General features: G+C 35.5%; 1 protein-coding gene across 4 annotated transcripts in view; it reads left to right on the top strand.

The window, feature by feature from the left end:
• Positions 1-22,261, top strand: part of LOC106721221 (nucleolar protein 4) — a 126,449-nt gene that overhangs the window by 48,837 nt on the left and 55,351 nt on the right. For all 4 annotated transcript variants that reach the window (XM_045684421.1, XM_045684422.1, XM_045684420.1 and 1 more), the window contains exons 3-4: positions 17,286-17,420; positions 19,706-20,584. In XM_045684421.1, the coding sequence (XP_045540377.1) occupies positions 17,286-17,420; positions 19,706-20,584 (1,014 nt within the window). The remainder of the gene's footprint in view (positions 1-17,285; positions 17,421-19,705; positions 20,585-22,261) is intronic.

Raw genomic sequence — 22,261 nt, 5'->3', positions numbered from 1 at the left:
TTTCTAGCCTTGTTAGCTTTTTAATTTACTCGGTAGCGGGGCCTGCGCCGGCGGTGAAATTAATGTGTAATTTTTAATTATCAAGTCCCCAGACGCGGCAGTCCGGTTTAATTTAATATTCCCAGCCTGCGGGAGACATAGATTAGTTAACGTATTAAATTACATGGCGATATTTTACGTCAAAATTCCTGTTTATTATTTATTAATGTTATTTAATAAATAACTAATAAGTACTTAATAACCAGTAAAAATATAACCGAAGTGGATTTATTAAAACATTATTAAAAATCACCAAACAAATTACAACTTAAAATCTCAGTACTTCTATTTGTCTGACAGAATCAAACGTAAATGGAGTTCCCGCCATTTTCACCTACCCGACATTAGAGACGCCCAGCTCATTAAACCCCCTCCCTCCCTCTGCCGTCGCCCCCCACCCCTTGCGTTGATTGATTGATTCATCCGCGCGAGTCCCGGCACGATGAGTGCTTAGTATAGCTCGTTATCAAGCCTCGACGATTGTAATTTGGTGAAGCGTGTTCGCGTCGTTGGCTACAGCACTAGAGTTTATGCTCGCCTAGTAGATTAATACAAAAAAGATTTCGAAAATTAGACTAACCTTAACCCAGATTTAAATTATTTTTATGTTTACTCCATGAAAACCAAAGACAAATTTTAACCGGGCAAATTAGAGATGATTAGAGAGAGTTATCTTTTTCCTTTTAAGAAAAATGAGACAATATGTTTCGTTGGGTGAAGTCACACTAGATCATAGTGCAACGTACCTCTTCTGTCGCAACTAAATATAAACATAACATAGTCTTGCCTTTCTTTTTCTTTAAAAAACACAGACAACTATAGTTTGATCATAGAAGTATCATTTGGAGATCCACTTTTATGTAAAGAAAAGACTGGTCTAAGGAAAGTCAGGTGCATAATCTTTTACGTACATTTCTGTGTGAAAACTTTATTCGCATTATTTATTACCATGGTGTTCGGATGCGGTGACATTTCTGTTTTACGATGCTGAATTGTAAAACCGGTTTTATGAGCATTGCGGCAAGATAGCAACATCGGACAATCAAACGTCGTAACGATCCATATACTTTTAACTGAGTGACCTTATCAACATATTCTGTTTTAACATACCTCGTTAAATATTTTGTTTGTCACACACGCAACTCAGAGTTCCACTTATTTAAGCGAACATATCTATCTGTATGTATATACTATATCAATTGCAAAAATTGATCCGTAATAAAGTATCAACCACTTTTATTTTCATGATATAGAGTACTAGGGCTTACAGAAAACATACGTTTACTAGTTACAGTTTCGATTTATGCTCCATGTATGTTCAATGCAGCGTTTTTGGCTAACTTTTTGTTCCACTTTATTACAAAGGTTAAAAATATAGCATGTGTGTCGTATTTCGTGGAACAAAGGCAATCGTCACGTCACGTCGGCGACACGGCAACGCTTCGGCAACGCGAAGTGATATAATCGTATTACAAACATCGCGTGCTGACGCGTACGCCCCCAGCACTGCAATTACTGACCGCTGCTCTGTAATTTATGCTCGCCTGGTACACCCGCCCGGACAATGTCCATGTTGTTTTTTTTTTACGCCACAACTCCAACTGTGACAAAAGTAAGTTTTTTTTATAATCCATTTTGTTTATAATAAAAAGTGGAAACAAGATTTTTGGAAATATTTTAATGTACCTACTGTAGGTACCATATTGAGGTTATTTTACCCTAAAAATAAATTCCACTATGGAACAAATTAGTTTATCTGCCGAAAGTTTTCTTTCATCTATATATATAAAAGAAAGTTGTGTTAGTTACACTATTTATAACTCGAGAACGGCTGAATCGATTTGACTGAAAATTGGTGGGCAGGTAGCTTAGAACCAGGAAAAGGACATAGGATAATTTTTACCCCGTTTTCTATTTCTTATTCCGCGCGGACGGAGTCGCGGGTAAAAGCTAGTTTCTAATAAGTTCCCATCTTTAGGTACCTCGCAAGTGTATTCGTTGTAGGTGCTATTTTTATCTTTCTTAATTTAACTATAAATAACTACATAACTCAGAAACTTTAATGAATTAATGAACTTTAACAGAATATCTTTGAAATCAAGGTTTCTTTGTGTTTCTTTCTGCAATAATCACACTTAGCAGAAAAGTTATAAAGAAAGGATTACAAGAAGTAACAATTTACCAGGACACCATCAGAAGGCAGGAGTTGCAGGAATACCAGGAATTAAATAAAAGTCGCGTCGAGAACAAATAAAAGCGTAGTCTGCGGCCCTTCCGCAGAACATCGTCTCCGTCTCCGAGACACATTGTTCTTGTGGCGCCGACAATGATATAAATTAGTTTGTAGCTACTAGATATGCTCTACTTATTTTCTTGTGCAAGTTCTTTAAAGCAATAAAAATAAAAATACAGTCAAAATCTGTTATAACGACATCGAAGGGACTACTCATATTGAGTCGTAAAAACCGATAGTTGTAACAACGACAGGTATTAATAGGAAAGATATGTAATAACATTCAGCTAGGACCTTTGATTTTGGTCAATTTAACCGGTATGTTGTTCTAAACGATGTCGCTATAAACGGTTTTGTCTGTAGTCACATCTAACAATTCTTAAGCTATGGTTGTAGTCGGGTCGTGGCATGGGTCGGTCGAGTGGTGCGGCGGCGCGGCAACAAGCGCGTCATTAGCGCCGCGCCCCCCGCCCCCCGCCCGCCACTCGACAGCCGACAGCAACCCGACACGCGCCGCACGGTCTGCACCACCCGTTGAACCCCCCGCAGACCGCCCGACACCGGATTATACATAGTAGCTAAGATATCTAATCATGAACGAGCTCCAGCCTGTTATTCGATTATGTGGCAATCGTTTATACTTTGGTTACTACACAGAGTTCTATTAGCCTATAAGACCTATAGTTTGTTATAGGCAAGGCCAGGGATCGCAAACCTTTCGTAAAAACAACGTTTCGTCTGATGATTGGAACATTTCGTAGCGTAAGGATAAATTGTGTACTACTCAAATAATCTACTTCACACTTTTTTTTTAATCACCGTGAAGTAAATGTTTGCTCACATCTTTCTTTTCAATATTACAAACATAAAAATAATTCATTTCTGTTGTCAGTTGCAGTATGTGCTAGGAATAAGTACGCTGTATATTGAGATGTGATAACTTAGCGAGACCTCAGCTGAGTTCCCACAGCGTAGGATCGGGGACGTGACGTCCCGCCCGGAAACTAGCCGCAAACAACATTAGTGATGTGCGGATATATCGATAAAATAAATATCGATAATTTTAGATACATCGTTCACAATGAATTAACTAATTTATAAATGTTGTTACTTATATTTAAACAAATAAAATGAAATAAATAATAATTCAATTTCTCTGTCTTTCTATTTGTTGATCGTCAGTGTTTTAAAAAAATGTGATCCGTCACGGGACGCCTGGCAGATGTGAAACATCGTGTGTGTACAATATGCATAAAGGTAATATTATTAAAATAATATATATATATATATATATATTGTTTATTCTATGAATAAAAACTTAAATCTTCACAAGAAGTACATTTATTTTCTACAAATTTTCGTTATCTCTTGTCACGTCGTTGCTATGGTGAAGTCGCGCTCAACAACAAACAATATTAACAATATTCTAAAACACGATATTGAAGTTTTTCTAGTAGCTTAATATATATGCAAAGCAACGGTTTAAAATGTTCGAGGTTCCGATCAGTTCAATTATCGGGGTTCCTTCATCCTGTGGACAAGGACAAGTCCCCGGAGACAAGGACGGAAAGCATCATATTATGGTGGATTCAGGCCGGGTTCGGTATATATGATGTATACCTTAGTATATATAGCTTGGCGACCGTCGCCACGGCAAGCGTCGCCAACTCAACGATTCGGTTTACAAGTGATCCTATAGATGTTTCACATCAAAAGTATTGTGACTTGTTTGTCGAGGGTCATTTGTTGAAACTTTGTAATTTTCTATGCTTATCTACTGACACATAAAACTATTATATTTTTAACATTTAAATCTCGTGACAGTGTTTTGTGGTCGGTGAAAATCTCAAAAACAAATACGTATAAAAACTTTTTTGTTTGCCTTTGAACTATCGATGCTTATTTGACTATGGCAATACCGTTTGAAGCACCCAGCTAGTACTATGTTACTCATATATGTACCTATATATAGTATATGTAAAGATATATACAAAGATTATATATGTTCGCAATTCGCAAGTGGCACAGGCGCGGCGTTAAACCTCTATATGTTTATCTCGACCGACTTAGCTTACTGCTAACCGGTCGGTGTTGGCACAGAGATAACATCCGCCTGAGAGACCACTACACAAAACACGCTAGAATTTTAATGCGGATATACAAATTTTGTGGTTGGAATAAAACATGCTTTTACAGGAGTAGCTATGAATTAACTGTTATGAGAGTCGTCTAATCTTACTAATATTATAAATGCGAATGTTTAGATCGATGGATGTTTGTTTGAAGGTATCTCCAGAACGGCTCAACGGATGTAGATGAAATTTGGCGTAGGTGTAGAACAAATCTGGAAGAACACAGAGGATACTTATGCAATTTTTTTAAATTCCTCGCGAACGGAGTTACAGCTATTGGTTATATAAACTGTCGCTTAAAGTTGATTTATCTTTTTAAGTCTACAATACAGGTCACCTTCAGTGTCCATTTAACGACTCTAAACAGCATTCAGTATTGATGCCTTGTAGTAATTATTTTTTTAATGTCTAGAATAATATAATCTTGAATCGTAGCTAGAGATAACTAATCCCAATTCTGCTTACAGCTTTCTTTTATATTCGAAGGACTAAGCGAAATAAAAGATTTCTTTAAACTTTATCTTTGGTGGAAAATGTTTTAATCAGTTTTGTTGTTTTTAACAAAAAAATTCATTTCAGAGATCATACCTTTGGAAATAATATCGCTTTTACTGTCTACATTTTTGTATGAATATTTGGGTTGTGGAATCCCACTATATTACTCTATATACCTAAGCTATATACTCATGATATATAGTTAGTATTTATTCAGAGCTCGGCGAGTGCATGCAACAGCCGCGCTAACTTTGACTGCCGGCCACTCCGCTACGCACTCACTGGGCTATATATTACACTGACAGTAGGGTTGATAATAATGATAAAATCATAAACATGTTGTTTATGATTTTATCGATTATTGTCTAAAAAAGATACGAATGGTTAAGTAAAACTGGTATCAGAAATAACCTTCATCGTTTTGAGATCTATAAAATAACTATCTGGATTGTAATGAAATAATGTTTTTTTATGGTGTCCCTGATTCGAGATTTTTAATACTAAACCTACTAACAACTAAGGGAGACCACTAAACAACTCTGTGTGCGGTAGTTAGAAACATTTTAATCGGAACCAAATTAAAAGAACTAGTGCAAAAAATATATAAATTAGATAAAATTTAAATAGAAATTATTCTTGTTAGTGGCAGCCCTACATTACCGTGTCAGTGTCGGGAGCGGGCATCACCGCCGGCGGCAGTCACCTGCGCTCGCTTTACGACCCGCCCGCTACCACAGCGCTAGTGATGTAACCAGACATGTTATATTTATATTTATATTTTTATCGATATCGATAATTTTTTTATCTAATTCGGAAATAAAATCTGGTCGAGTCTGTTAATTTAAATATTAATACGTTTACATACAATCTTAAATTTATATTTGCATCTTGTTTTTCTCTGACCAAGAATGTATTAAAGTGAATTGTTTTTAAGGAGTATGTATAAATTACCGTTCTATTGTGACTTCCTTTAGCTTAAATGTCATTTGTTCGTTTTTTCTCCGAAATATTATTTAATAGTCATTTAGTTATTGTTATTTCTATTAATTATTTTTATTTATTATCTGTCGCCCGTGACTCCGTCCGCGTGGAATTACACATGTTCTTCCAGGCTACTTATGTTCTAGATCTGTGCCAAATTTCATCAAGAACCGTTGAGTCGTTCAGGAGAAATATCCATCCATCTAAACTTTCGCATTTATAATATTAATAAAAATTTTAATCACGTTTCAAGATACAAATAAATTTCTATTTTGATAATATTTACTATGTTATGGTGCAAACATTACCTACCTACAAGTCATATCATTCACAGTACATAGTTGAAACCACTCAGGTAGCGGCTTGAGTGAGGTGATATGCACATATATACTACGCACGATATATGAATAATGAATAAAAATCGATATGAGCCGTGAAGCCTCCCTACAGTGGAGTACACTTGCCGGCAGCGCGGCCCGGGCGAGGCGAAGCGAGGCGATGGAATTAAATCGCGCGACACTTCCGCTCCCCCTCCGCCGCGCCCCGTACACCACGCTACCCCACTTTACTTGCTTCTACTCAATAGGGTTGGTAACTACATATTTGTATTTTTTTAAAATTATTGTGAACTTTATTAATAGGATGTCATATCCTTTGAAATTAATTTATCAATATGCGATCATGAAACTTAAGGTATTCGAAATTCTTTCGTTATCGGCCACAAATATTATATAACCAGTTAATTTTAGTATGAACAAACAAACGTATTTACTTAAAGTTATTTATATCTTTGTTAATCTTATTACATTGTCCTTTTAATAATTATTACATTTTCATTAATAAAAAAGCAATATTTAAAACATCAAATAAATATATTAATATGAAAAAAAAAAATTGTTTTTGAAAATTATTTATAATGTGTCAACCCTAAGCTCTACCGAGGGCAAGTCTTGACAGGGGATGGCTCGGTGAGCGATTTCGGAGTCACATGTGCTGCTAGACGGCCTGTTTACGCTTCACTGCCTACCTTACTACCTCGTTACGTCTCTACTTCGCTACCTCATTACTACGCTACGCCTTTATTTCACTACCTTAGTACTTGCTACCGTACTACCTCGTTTCTACGCTACCCCGATATCCGCGCGATTACAATATAACTTCCAATACTAATAATGTTTGTTGTAAGTTATTAGTTTTTTTTTCAAATATCTTGACGTCCCAAGGTCATTGGCGCGCTGCACAGTGCCTTCCCCGTGCATCCATCAACTCCCCGCTTTACTTAAAATTGTGATTTGCGCAGCGACTTTCGCGAAGTTAAGAGCTGCCAAGATGTATGAATACATTTATACCGAGGTATTTTTTAACATGTTTTTACATGAATACTCCTCTCTACCGCTACAGCACTGCCATGTAAAGAGTATCAAAGAGTACGTCATAATTTAGAAATACGGAGATTAATTTCTCTATACTCATATCAGCTAAAAGTTAATCCACGACTGCCTTGAGACAAGCCGAAGATAGAATGGCGTGGAGGCAGCTGGTCGATGCATCTGTAAAGGCATATCACGAGCACGACCTTCAGTAATCTATATATATAAAAGAAAGTCGTGTTAGTTAGACTATTTATAACTCAAGAACGGCTGAATGGATTTGACTGAAAATTGGTGAGCAGGTAGCTCAGAACTAGGAAACGGACATAGGATAATTTTTACCCCGTTTTCTATTTTTCATTCCGCGCGGACGGAGTCGCGGGTAAAAGCTAGTCAAGTATACGAAGAAGAAGAAGAAAAGTTAATTGTAAAACTCATTTTTTTTAAAGCTCTTACACAAAAAGATAATTTTAGCAAGAATTTTAAAGCGTATTAATAAATTAATGCCTATAAATAAAAATAATAATTTAATATCAACCAACATCTTACAAAACTTACGAAACTTTTTTCTCAAAGTCCCTAATTCAATAATTCGTCTCACAAGTCAACTAGCGTATGTCATGTGTCGCGGTGCCCACTAATTTAATATCCACGGCCTGCACTATTGACCTCTATAACTCGCCAAAACTGCCAATGGCCCTTTTTTGCAAAAGTCGATAGGGCTGTCAACTTTGCTTAGTTTCGAAATTATTATTAAATTTATCTGATCCGGTGGACATAATATGTCAAACTAAAATAGCTCACTGGCGCCCCCTGTCAATCCAAAAAGTGTCTCAAAGTCCTTGTATCAAAGCTGTCTTGCAATTTTTTTCTTTTATGTATGTATTTTTCCACCTATGTAGATAAGCTTGTCGCACTTTATTTTGCGTTTTATAAATGAAATTCAAAGTATAATTTCTAATTTATGTATTAAAATAAGGTTTTGGGCAAATAAAATTGAAAATAGAATTATAATATGTTTTTGGTTTAAGATCAAATAGATAATACGTCGTAATTTTATTTTTTAAACCAGCAATTTTCTTTCTATTTTTCTTTTGTATTTTGAAGACTAAATAATAATTATAATAATTGATTAAGTACATTTTAAAGATGTTATGAAGCAAAAAAGTTCATTTAAATATTCATTTCTTTTCATTTTTTGCCTTTACAAAGGGCAATGTGTTTATATCGTTCCTGGGACATTTGCAGGAGATTGTGGTCACGGCCCTGTCGCTGCGGTGTCGGATCAGGTTTATGCCTCACAGTACAATGCGGGCCGCGGTTTATGACCACCTAATGAGGGCTGGACGTTTCTGCTTTTTACTGCAGTTTATTTTACATGAATTATCAACTATTTTTTGTAGAAATTCAAATTATCTGAATTTCTATTCTAGGTTTTATTTAACCAAAGTTAATTTTTAAATGTTTTCATATCAAATTAAATGTAGCTTCATCTAGTATAAAGTTTAAAAGGGTGTCTAAATTCGTCTAGCCTCGGTGGAGCACTGCCACGCCCCCAGATAATACATGCCGATATTTACATAGTGCAGATATATTTCATATTTTAACGAATTAATGCTACGCTGATGACAATATGGGAAAAAATATTAAACCTAAGGTTAAAATCAAACTTAATTCAAACCCGAACACGTTCACACGAATTTCCTTCCCGTAGGCAGAGCATTAATGCGTTCCCACCCTTATCTAGTGGCTGTTCCCGACAAAAGCCGGCGCGATAAAGCCTCCGCCCCTCCCCCGACTCTACCCGCCCCTTTCATTCCCCTCCCCTAAAGCCGGCGCTGTTAATTGCGGTCGTTCTCTCACTGATGACTCTCGCAGCTTTCTTACAACCCGTTTTAATATCGTCGAGGGATGTTTTGCAAAGATCTACGCGGTGTCGAAAATAAAGGGAAATAGTTTGAAATAAAAGTGAAGTTATACAATTTTAATAAAGTTAGGAACACGAGAATCTAGTAGGATTTTTTTTCTGCATTTTCAGTTATAAATCTACTTTAAATTATAAATAGGAAAGGTTTATATATAAGTATGTTTGTGAAATAAAAAAAAAACTTAGTTTTTATACGCTTTTGCTATTTTTCAACCTTTTTCAGAAACTAATTTCGTTGTAAACGAAATCTTTTACCTTTACATTTCTTTTTTTTCGAATATTTCGATTCGACAATACGTTTCTTACCATTCAACCCTTTCTTTTCGGTGCCTTAAAATATTCACAAACGGAAATCTGGAGGCCGTCCGACCCTTCACCGTACTTGACAGTCGCCCTCCAATAGATGGCGCTGATCGATTGCCCAATGGAATTATTTAGGAGGCCTTTTTTTATCCGCACGTGAAATGTTACTTCTTTTTTTTCGTATCTATTTCGGATGGCATCTTCTATTCTATTCAGGTTAGTTTACCTAAAGTCTTTGGTTTACGGTAGTCTCTAAAGGAGTATAGTTTTGTCAACTTATTTAAAACTGGAAATTTGTTCAAATAAAACAGGTTTATTTTTAAATAAAAATACATTTTTTTTGGACATGTTTTCACATATTTGTCTACTTCGTTCTCAAACTGTGATAAACTGTGACCACTGTTATCCGTATTTGTTATCTTTTTTTTCAAAGATACTGAAATGCTTTTCAAGTGCTTTAAGGGAGCCTGCAGACTTAATAATTTTTTGGATTAAATAAAACAAGACATACAAGTTCTTTGAATTTTACTATATGTAAGGTAATGAGGTTACCAGGATACCAGAAGTTCAGCAGAGGTCGTGAATTCAGTCTGTCAGATTACAGCCACAGCCAGCTGCAGCCTGTGCTAATTATATTTGGCGCCATTCCTGTCTCGACTCGCACTGCAGGCAGCAGCACTGCACCACAGACTAAACTTTAGTGATATTAAAATTTTAGAACACTGTGCTAGTCTGTATAATTTACTATAGATAATTTCTATTCTACGTTATATTAGGTTACGAATATATGACATACAATTTTTCCTAACTTATTCCCTAGAGAGGTCCGTAAAAGCAAACGAACGTATACCAAAGTTTAATATTTCTGCGTCAGATGTGAGAATGTGTTGTTAGGGCTGCGCAAATAGCGTAGGCGGTGCTTGGCAAATGTTCCGCGAACGTTCTGTTGGTATACATCGACAAATGCCGCGGGATATAGAACATTCTAGGGTTGTTCCGGACCGTTGGGAATATTGTCTTGACTTCAAAAGAAAATAAACAATAGTGCAAAGTTTATTAAATAAATATAAATGGATAAGGAACTCATGAATTTCCACAAGATTAAAGACGTATTGATGCGCTGGGATATCTAAGCAGGGGGAATAAATAGGGTTGTCAAAAATTTATTTTACTTGAAAAAAAACATGTTTAGACACACAAAACATATTTTCATATCAATATTGTCTTTGAATATTTCAATGACCAGTATTATATTAATTCTGTATTAATGTTTTTTTCTGGTGTAATTTTTTTTTTCACATTCGATGTTTATGTGACAACCTTAAGTCTAAGCACAGTGTACTTGGTCGTGACTTAGCAAACATCTCACTACAACTTTACACGTCGGCTATGTTAAGATGACGTATGAACGTGTCCTAACACTGACTATGGCCACTTAACAAAAATATAAATCGATATTTACTTAAAAATGCATCATATTATCAAATATTGTTTGTACAATTTTGTCCATACTTACTGTTGACTTAGAACTAAATTGAGTTTGTTGGATAATCCGAGTGACACTTAAGATTGCTTTCAACTTTTAAAAAATAATACCATCCAAACAACCAAAAGAGTTACATCTGTTAAGAGATGGGTCGATTTGGCGTGTATTGTAATACTAGCTGTAGCCCGCGACTCTGTCCGCGTGGCATTTAAAAAACCTTTATAAGAAGCCTTTGTTTTCTTCCAGAATGTGTTCTACATCTATGCCAAATTTCATCAAGATCCGTTAAGCCGTTCCGGAGATACGTTCAAACAAACATCCATCTAAACATTCGCATTTATAATATTAGTAAGATTTATTATGAGAAATCTAAACTAAGATACTCCTTTAGTGATCAATTAACCACTCAAAGTACGTTTATATTATCAGAAATTTACAGATATTTCAAGCAAAGTTTAAATAAAACCTTGCTTTCAGTCTGCACAGAGTAATATAAAATCGATATTGTGATTGTGTCGTTACGATGACTGCGGTCGCTCTGAATTATATCTGTCATTACTCTGTGACTGGAATACTCTATCTGTTACAAAAGGACACTAGACTTGTTACGTCATAATCTCATTCTTGACATTTTCCTTGTTAAAACTAAGACAGCCATATACATGGTAATTTGTAAGTTTCTTACAACCGTAGAAGGTTGAATTCGTAATTATAATTTTCTAAATTATTTAAATGATACATTCTACAAAATTATTCAAGATAAGTTTCACTATTTTTTTATATCATAAGGTGGCAAGAGCCAGCAGCCTGAATTCGCCGAAATAGTGAAACGATCGCTGTCCATAGACAACCGCAATTGCAGATGCGTTACTTACCTCTAATCAACGTAGGTGGAGACGCACTGAAAAAGAATATCTCGTTTCTATCCCCTGCTCTGTTAAATCCACGTCCTCTTCCCCTCTTTTCCTTATAAGAAAAGGATAGCAAGGGAAAGAGGACTTAAATTAGACATATTATTTCAGATCAGTTTTTAATCTAACTTGTAATTCTAAAAATGCTTGTCCAATATTTTACCATTAAATACAACGATATTATTTTAGTAATACAATCCCGTGGTCAGCAATATTTCTTGTACGAGGAAAGTATTCGCAAACAATGTGGGGGAGACATTTCGTTCGTTTGCATTTTTATACCATAACTGGGATATTCAATATCCCATACACGAAGGGTCCGGCCCTCTTGTAATGTGTATGTATCGTATTATTTTTCTTATATAAAATATATATTTAATAATCTTGATAAATGTCTCGCAATTTGAAAATATAATATTACAGTCTGCAAAATAAAAAAAAATAAAAAAAAAGACAGTTACAAAATATATCCTACAATGTTTCACAAAAGCCTTCATGTCCAGATCTTGAACTTTAATTCTGGATATAATTGACTTAGATATTTTTAATTTGTGAGCCGCAGTCCTCACAGATGTTGAAGGTGCTTCTTTAAAAACCTTTTTTTACCTTATCTAAGTTTCGATCAGTTGCTATGGTACGTTACCTTCCCGGAATTTTCTTAAAATCAGTCTCTCCTGATTCTCCATACCGTTTAATTATCCTTTAGATACTTGTGCTTATAGTTCTTGAGAAAAATGACGAACTGCATCGGCTTTCCCATTATTAAAATTATACTGAATTACTCTTTTTTCTAACGATTCTCGTTCGGTCCGCTTCATGTTAGAAAAACATCGACAATATTTGCAAAACCACGCGAATTTGACAGATTTGTTACCGGTGATTATTAAGGCAAGAGTTATTTTATTTTTTGCAAACCTTTTTCTCGGCCGAGATGAACACTTAATTTTGTCTCTTTACTTATCCTTATAATTAGCCAGTATGTTTTTTAGTGAAATATGTAGTTCAAATAAAAGATATGTACCAAAAAAAAACTCAACAATAATTTATACCAACCAGTTAAGGATGTACCAAAGAGGACAAGGGCGTAGAGTTTGTCACGTAATAAATCAACGTTAGCGTTATGTTAGGTGGCAACCCTACTGTGGAGAGCGGGCTGCGGGGGGCGAGGTGTCGAGGCGTGGGGGGTGCGGGGAGCGGGAGAGGCGGCACTTTGCGGCGGGACCAAACGACCGACTGATTAATGCGCACCAAGAGCACTAGGGATGTTCTATTTTTGCGGCAGATTTATATCGATATTTTTTATTTTTTCGATGTATTTTATGACATTTAAAGCGTAGTACTTACTACTCATTCTATTGTAACTATTTTTTAATAAATAAGAATTATTAAATGAAATGTAACAATATTTTACATATTATTTTGTGGCAGAATATTAATAGAATGACTTTACGTTTCCGTCAAGCCAAGTTAAAACTAAAGGCGGTCACAATGGAGCATTTGTATAAACATATCTGCGTAAAAACTCCAGCCAGTCACAATTATAAAATAAAACAATCAAAAAAATAAATCAGAATTTCGATATCTCCTATTAATTCATATTACAAGTACATCACTAAAGCGTGCTCCCGGCAGCGGAAAACGTGTGATCGGTCGACACGAGGCGGCCGGCGCGGCGCTCACTGCTCACTGATGATGTAAAACTAGGCGCACACCAAGGACTTTGCGATACAAATATTAAGCTATGAAAGTTTTAAAAATCATTTATTTTACCTTTTCAACATTTTGACGCCAAACAATTAGGTAATCTTTTTTAAAGCTTTAATCTTGATAATAAAACGCTATGTTTACAACATAAATAAATAAATCATATCAATTCGTTTTCGCAAACTAGAGGCTACAAAGATAAATAACCCTATTCTAAGTATAAAGATTTAATTATTTATATTTTCGGATTAATGATTATGTCGCTTAGATGCGGAAAAACAAAATTTTCCGTTATTTTATTAAAGAATTTCTTTTCTATATTTTCAATATTAATATTTCATGTTGGCACTGTTCTTTGTGTGCTCTTACCCTTGTCGATAGGGTTGACTATAAATCGATACGGTTCTGTCAATCCACACTCTGTGGTGACCTGTTTTTGTCGATACCTACATAGTCTATAACCCTCACTAACTGTTAAACCTTGATGAGGATAAAGTCAAAAAGGTGTAGCAGAAAAAGTGTGAAAAAAAAGGTTCAAATTACATCATTTTAAACAATGATAGAAACAAAATGAAAGATTGTGTAAAACTAATTAAAAAAAGGGAAAACATTAAACATAACTATTCATTAGATTATTAATTTCAACCGTTCCGAAGTAACGTGGTAATGCACATCTAAAGTTTTACTGCTTTAACATTAGTATAGTATTTTTCAAATATCTTAACGGCTCGGAACATCGCACGAACCTCACACAACACAATTTTAGATGTAACCAGACGTGCAAGGATGCGGGGCGAGGGCACTGCGCAGCGCACACATGACTTTGAGCAGATGAAACTATAATAAGTTGTATATGTCACCATAGAATCATAAATGTACATCTTACGTAGACTATGATGACTTTCCATTTCGTAATGTAAACTTTTCCGCGAGTTTTCAAACGTGACCTTAAAAATATTTCATACTTATATGTACAATCACTTGATAAAACCGGTTAAACTCTAGCACAAGCCGGCCGGATATACCCGGCGGTTCAATTGGCCCTTTTCGCGACATCCGGACCCGCCCGGGTGCGGTCGGGCGTGTTGCTGTCAGTACAAAGGAAACGGGAACCCGCACTCCACTCCTCCCTCGAACTTCGCATCCCCCATGGATCAAAGTGAAATTCTGCGTATATTTCTAGTATTTCGTAAAGTTATATTTTGTAAATTTTTAAAAGAGGATTTTAAAAAACAAAATCCAATATACCTCTGATTAAATTATTAAGAAATATATTTTTTTACGTTATGAGTAGGAAGTTTAAAGTCACTAACATAATTGTGGTGGTCTTAGAAAAAACACAGATCGAAAGATTACGACAGAGATGGCGAACCTTTACATATCAACGTGCCATTTATAACAGAAAATGTTTAATAAGGTCAAAAACGTGTCATCAAGAAATTTGAACTTTATTTATTGGCCACATTCAGTAGCGTAGTTATCACTACCTACTTAATTTTGTGAGCAGTAAAAACATATCCAAAATATTGTCGTACGACATGCGTGCCATTGGTTCACCATCCCTGGTCTAGGAGAAAATCAATACACGCACAACACGCATACCAGGATTCCATAACCTAGACGGAGTTATGCATAGCTTAGCGTACCGTTCATTGTAGCCGTATCGCTTTGGGCAGGTGATAGCGCCACCTGTTGCCGAGTTATCGCAGATCGTCGGCGCCCGAATTTACGGCCGATTGCATCACCAATAGCTTGCCAAACATACTTAATGTTTCACACGAGGGCAACCCATAAATCTGTGAAGACAGTGCAGTACAGTAACAGTAGAAAACTGTTTACTGTTAGCAATAATAACTTAAAATTTAGTTTACTTACTATCTATATGTAGCTTTTAACTTTAAAGATGTCAAAGAATAAAAAGAAAACAAAAGAAACAGATTAAATCTCGTCTTGATAATTATGTCTTTAAGAAGATCAAGGATGCCCGATTTAGTTCACTGAAGAACTCTGTTCGCGCTCCGAGTCCTGCTAATTGCGAGTGATAGCGGATAACAAATGGGTTGGGTTAGATAACATTACTGTGTACTCTAAAAGTAGAATACACAATAAATAAAAAATACTTTACATAGTTCGTTTAACTAACGTGTAACTGATCTCAAAAAAAAAAAAAAAAACATGTAATAAGTGTAAAAACTACATTCTAGAGTGGTTACAATACACGAAAACAGAAAAATAAAACTATTTGCGAATTCAAGACTTCACTTAAAACAAAAAAGAAACTATGCCAAATTCAAGTTGGCATTTGGCAACCCTGATGTCGGCTGCTGTCGCGGTCACGGCCGTGTAATCGCCGGGGCCATTAGACGGCAGTCCCGCTGCGCCCGCCCCGGACCTCCCCTGGACGCCCCGAGATGCTGCGGGACGCCCCCTGGTCGCCCCGGGATGCTACCGACCCGACCGCATGTCCGCTCTCTCCGGGATAACCATCGCTGTTGATACCGCTATTTCTTCGCGTTCGCACAGACATGTGTTATATGTCACGCCTTATGTTGCTTTTGCATTTCGTATTTTTGTTAATTATTATTTCAGTATTTTTAGTTGAAAGCCTATGTACTGAGATTAATTTTAAATATGCCACATTTCCAAGCAACGGTGCCTGAGTAAAAAAACAACTTTAAAAAAAAACCACATAAGTTACCGTTTTTTGATAATCGAACCTTTAACCATCGATGTAACCAATGATCAATCACGTTGCCATATCGTGGGTTGATCGTTAAATAGCTACCCATTCTATTCCAACTTATGTGCTAAGATTGAGTTTACACCATCTTGAAAGTTAGTTTAATTTATAATGTGTTAAGTACCGCGCAGTGACATCTATCGTCGAAAGGTGATAAAACATTGTTATCTTGAAACTGCCAGTTGGCAACCCTAGCTGTTGAGGCGACAGGCGACGTAATTACTTTGTCCCGGAGTCGGAGTCGTAGGTAATTAGGGTCGCCGGGACTCGCGTCGGCTAATTGCTGTCCGCGACCGAATTTATGAGTCTAATTACGGGATCCGAAGGCACGGGCTGTATAAGGAACGTTATAATCTGTTGAAGATTGAATAGTTTTAGCCAAGACGTTCGTTTTCACAATCCTAAAGAAATTAATTCAGAATTTAATTAACAGAAAATGATAATGGTAAAGCTTTAGCGTTAATGATTAAAATTTTGCATGGAACTTTTTGCCTTCGTATTATTGAAAGATGTGAACATCTTTGACTCCGAGATCAGAGATAAGAGATTACGGATATTCATTTAGACTTGCGCAGATTTCGGTGGTAGAATTAAACTACATATTTATATTTTATAAAAATCGTTATGTTGGTATTTGTTGTATTTATAACATTTTCTACACAATTTAACAACAAAATACCACAAAAATATATGTAAATCTTTTGATCCTTATAATGATCCGGAGAGATCATGGTCAAGCGCTAGTGTCTTCATAAAAAAGATAATAATTTTACTAGTTGCGTTTGAAAAGTATTGAGTGAACAGTTTTTGAAAAAGATTTTTTAAAAGCTATTAATTATAAGACTTTTGCACCATCTATTGGCAAATAGCACCAACAGTAAAAACTGATTTCAATTACAGATAACAGATGGCAGCACTTTTTAAAACCAATTTGATGCTAATTTCATATTTCTCTTTGTTTCAGAATGCGCCAAATCAAGAACCTGTTTATAGAAAAGTTGCAATAGTAGAAAATTTCTTCGATATAATTTATACGGTGCACGTTGAGTTGGAAGGCAGGCCTGGGAAACATGCGGGTCAAAAAAGAACTTACAGAACGGTGAGTTGAACTATTTTTAGCCGACTTCAAAAAGAAGGAGGTTATCAATTCGACTGAATTTTTTTTTTTTTTTTTTTTTATGTGTGTTACCGCGAATCTCCGCCCCTGGTGGTCCGATTTTGATAAAAATTATTTTAAACGAAAGGAAGTGCTTGCAGGTGGGTCCCATTTTTTTGTTTTTTTTTTAAATAACTAGAAGAATAGTAGAATTTAAATATAGCTTCAAAATTTGTTGCGGAAATTAGGGACATTTTTGCTTTCAGCGCTTACGTAGGCTAAACTATAAGACCTACATCAAAATGATGTATGGCGAATTGTAGCTCTTTAAATGTGCTAAATAAAAGTCCGCGATAGCATATATCTATCTTTTATAGTTTTCTCACAATAACCATTTTTTTCTTTACGAAACATTAATTAAATTCATGCCCTATTTCCGACGCTATTATTCAAGTTCAGTATTAACCCTTATGTAAATAAATATGTTCATTATCAAGAGAATTTAATGTAGATTATATTTGCAATTGAAACTATTTCATTCTGTCTAATAGTTTAGGAGATATCGTAAGAATAAAATTACGCGGAAACGAAAAATGCTACATCGCGTTACAATGAATAGCACAAATTTGCTTTCTGGGCTTACGTAGGTCAAACTATATGACCTACATTAAAATGATGTATGGAGTAATTATAGATCCTTAAATTTGCTAAATAAAAGTCTCAGGTGGCATATATCTATCATCGATGGATGTCTCACAAAAACCATGTTATTGTGAACAAACTTCGATTAAAATGCACACGAAAAACAGCGTCGTAAACTTACGGCGCTATTATATTATATTCGATATGAATCCTTATCCAAATAAATATGTTTGATGGCTAGAGTATTAAATGCAGATTACATTAGCCTTTAAACTATGTAATTCTGATCAATAGTTTGGAAGATATTAAATGATTAAAAACTACGCGCATTCGAAAAATGCTAGTGCGGCGCGCGGCTGGACAAAATTATAGGCAAGCTACGATGTATTAGTTCGTTAATTTTCAATTTGTATACCGATTTTGATAATTAGTTCATTGTTTAAAGGAATAGTGGTTATCTGCTGCATTGTCTATTAGTTTTTGAGTACACACATATTAAAAAGGAAAGTCCTTTTCTTTATTTGTCTTATTTCTTTCCTCATGCGTATTAAGGAAATTTGTAATTGAACTTCAAATTCACTAAAAATTGTGAAATAAAACAAAAATTTTAAGAAAAAAAAATAGCCGACTTCAAAAAAAACAATCTCAAACAAAATGCACTCAAAAGTAACATAAAAAAACAATTTCAAACAAAATGCATTCAAAAGTACCATAAAAAACAATTTCAAACAAAATGCATTCAAAAGTACCATAAAAAACAATCTCAAACAAAATTCACTAAAAAGAAACAAAATAATGACATGAAAACTTCTTTCTTTCTTTCTTCTCTCTTTCAAAAACCCTCTAAACTCTAAAGAAAGTTCTCTTCTTTCTTGTAACATGTCTATATTGTATAATTATTGTTATTTTGGAGTCGGTTTCGGCCTAAGTAGGGACATAAACGTAAGTATGTCTAATACATCTCAAATATAAAATGTCACCTATTTACTTCGGCCGACACCGACTGCGAAATAACAATAATTATACAATATAGACATGTTACAAGAAAGAAGAGAACTTTCTTTAGAGTTTAGAGGGTTTTTGAAAGAGAGAAGAAAGAAAGAAAGAAGTTTTCATGTCATTATTTTGTTTCTTTTTAGTGAATTTTGTTTGAGATTGTTTTTTATGGTACTTTTGAATGCATTTTGTTTGAAATTGTTTTTTATGGTACTTTTGAATGCATTTTGTTTGAAATTGTTTTTTTATGTTACTTTTGAGTGCATTTTGTTTTACGCCATCTAGTTATGAAATTGGAAAACATTTTCCGACAAGTTGTTTTCGAAACAAATGCCATAGTTACTCAATAGATTCACAGATGGCGCTGTCATATATTATGATTAAAAATAAAATAATTTTGAAAGCATTAATTTTTTTTAGAAATTGCGATGTTTACTTTGTGCGTATATTGAACGCTTTACCATACTCTTGTCCAATTTTACGAGACTAAGATTTGGAAACCTATGTCGCAGGATATTTATAAGAGTTTGTGACTTTCATATTATGTTTTGTTGATGTCATGCTATTTTGTGTTTAGTTTGTGCAAAGAAATAAATGATTATCTTCCGTCTTTCTTCCCTTCTTCTGATAGAAGATACTTTCTTCCACAGATTACGGAGACATATGCGTTTCTACCTCGTGAAGCGGTCACCAGGTTCCTGACAGGGTGCGCGGAGTGCGCGCGACGCCCGCGCAGTGCCTCCCCTCCTCCGCTGCCTACGCCTTCACCGTCCCCCACCAGACATCCCCCCTATCTGCCATTCCTCCCTCACTGTGCGGCTGACTATACCAGGAATTGGGAATCAGAGATTGATGCCGCCCATTCCAATTATCCTTACGAACCGAAATTCGATTACACAGAACTACAACCACTGAAGAAAGTCGAAAGCCCTAAACCAACTGACACAGAAGATCAGGAACCGACTTATATTGAACTTACCTCCAAAAAGGTCAACGGGTTCGATTCCACTCCCTTATTAAATAGAAGTTCGTCTGTTGAACCTGCGTTTAGAGAAGAACAGCCTGTTCGTACCGACCCTGAGATAGACAAAGACGAAAATAGTTTAATCGACGTTGAAGACGTAAAAGTCGATGATAGTCCACCACCATTAGTGCCGGAGGAGAAGCAAGAAGTAGAAGAAGAGAAAGTAATCGAAGAAAGTGATAAAGAAAGTACCAAGGTGACAGAAAACGTAGAAGTTACTGAACCAAAAGTCGAAGTTAAAAAAGAGAAAAAATACAATCCGCTAGATGTCGCTAATTTGACTTCGAAAGATCCTCCTAAGTCGCGGTCGCCGCCTCGTAAGAAGTTACTACCTACAACTATAGAGTGTACGAACTCTTATGGGAGGTATCCGCGACCGTGGCGCCCTGACGGCGGCCTGTACTACGCAGGTGAAGACGTCGACTACAGCGTGCCAATTACTACGGCCTACCTCAAACACATGCGGAGTATAGCGTATCAAGACAGTCTGGATGGAGAGTCTAAGGTAAGTTGGTATTGATTTTATATACTTATGTTATTTGTATAGGTATTATTGTATTCTTTAGGTGATTTAGAAAAAATCAACGAGTGGTAAAAATATTACGCAATAAAATAATGTACACAAGTCAGAAATAGTGGCTTTCAGTAAAATAACTACGATATCAATAAACTTACCTAAAAATTCTAGCGTAATAGTGAATAAGAGACCTGAATAATCTAACACTGAAAATCAACTGTAATATGTGCTTTTACAATCGTATCTTTGTCTGCGATTTCGTAGTGAAATTTTCGTGTAAAATCCGACTAGATATTTTGTGTCGGCGAGCGGAAAACGGTAACCGCTAACCCTCAGAGCTCAAACCTTTACAAAGCTCCTCTTGTGGTCCACACTTATGATCCTACAAAATTTCGCTTTTGATTAGTAATTTTAACAAATGCAAAGTATGTGAATATGAAAAATTGTGGTATAGAGCTTTGAAATTATTTATACATTAAATATGATTGTTAAGGTGAGTTTCCACTGGTAACACACGTGAAAGAAAAAATTCCATCACTCTCGTTTTGATAAATAAAACAGAGATTACTAAACATGTCTTGTACCAATCATTCTATTTCATAAACTCTTATATTTTTCAGCAAAAAACTGTCAAATTAAATTTTTATCTTAACCAAAGGTCTCTTTTACGCTATGGAAGATGAGAACGAACTTATCGGACAATCTATTTATATAATCTTACAAGACTTACTAGTATTTTAAATGTGAAACATCAGATGAAGGGATGTTTTTTAGAAGGTATTTCCAAAACGGCTGCATATAAAATTCTGTGACTATAAAATCTATATATATAAAAGAAAGTTGTGTTAGTTACACCATTTATAACTCAAGAACGGCTGAATCGATTAGACTGAAAATTGGTGGGCAGGTAGCTTAGAACCAGGAAACGGACATAGGATAATTTTTACCCCGATTTCTATTTTTTGTTCCACGCGGACGGAGTCGCGGGTAAAAGCTAGTCTTATATATATAGTCAGAAAGTCGTGTTAGTTACACTATTTATAACTCAAGAACGGCTGAATCGATTAGACTGAAAATTGGTGGGCAGGTAGCTTAGAACCAGGAAACGGACATAGGATAATTTTTACCCCGATTTCTATTTTTTGTTCCACGCGGACGGAGTCGCGGGTAAAAGCTAGTCTTATATATATAAAAGAAAGTCGTGTTAGTTGCATTATTTATAACTCAAGATCGGTCGAACTGATTTAGCTGAAAATTGATGGGGAGGTTAGAAATAGGAGACGGACATAGGAACTTTTTTATCTTGTGTGCATTTTGTTTCATCCCGCGCGGACGGAGTCCCGGGTAAAAGCTAGTTTGGTATAGATGTAGAACATAGTCTGGAAAACACATATGCTATACCTATGATCCTGGAAATATGTACAGGTCCCCTGAGATATGTTTGAATTATATATTTACTCGATAACTCCACAACGGTCAACACATCTTGATCTGGCACAGATATAGAACATAGTCTCGTGTAACTGTAACACTTAGATACTTTTCATCTAAATTTTAGTACTATACAGACGAAGTCGCGGTCAAAACATAGTTCCAAATACACAAGTATAAAGTTAGTACAAGCTAGTTTATGTACAAGTCGAGATATTTTGCTGTAGATAAGAA

Source organism: Papilio machaon, chromosome 26 (genome assembly GCF_912999745.1).
Source record: "Papilio machaon chromosome 26, ilPapMach1.1, whole genome shotgun sequence".
Classification (NCBI taxonomy): Eukaryota; Metazoa; Arthropoda; class Insecta; order Lepidoptera; family Papilionidae; genus Papilio; species Papilio machaon.
Note: the sequence above shows the minus strand (reverse complement) of the source record. Positions and strands in the feature narration are given on the sequence as shown.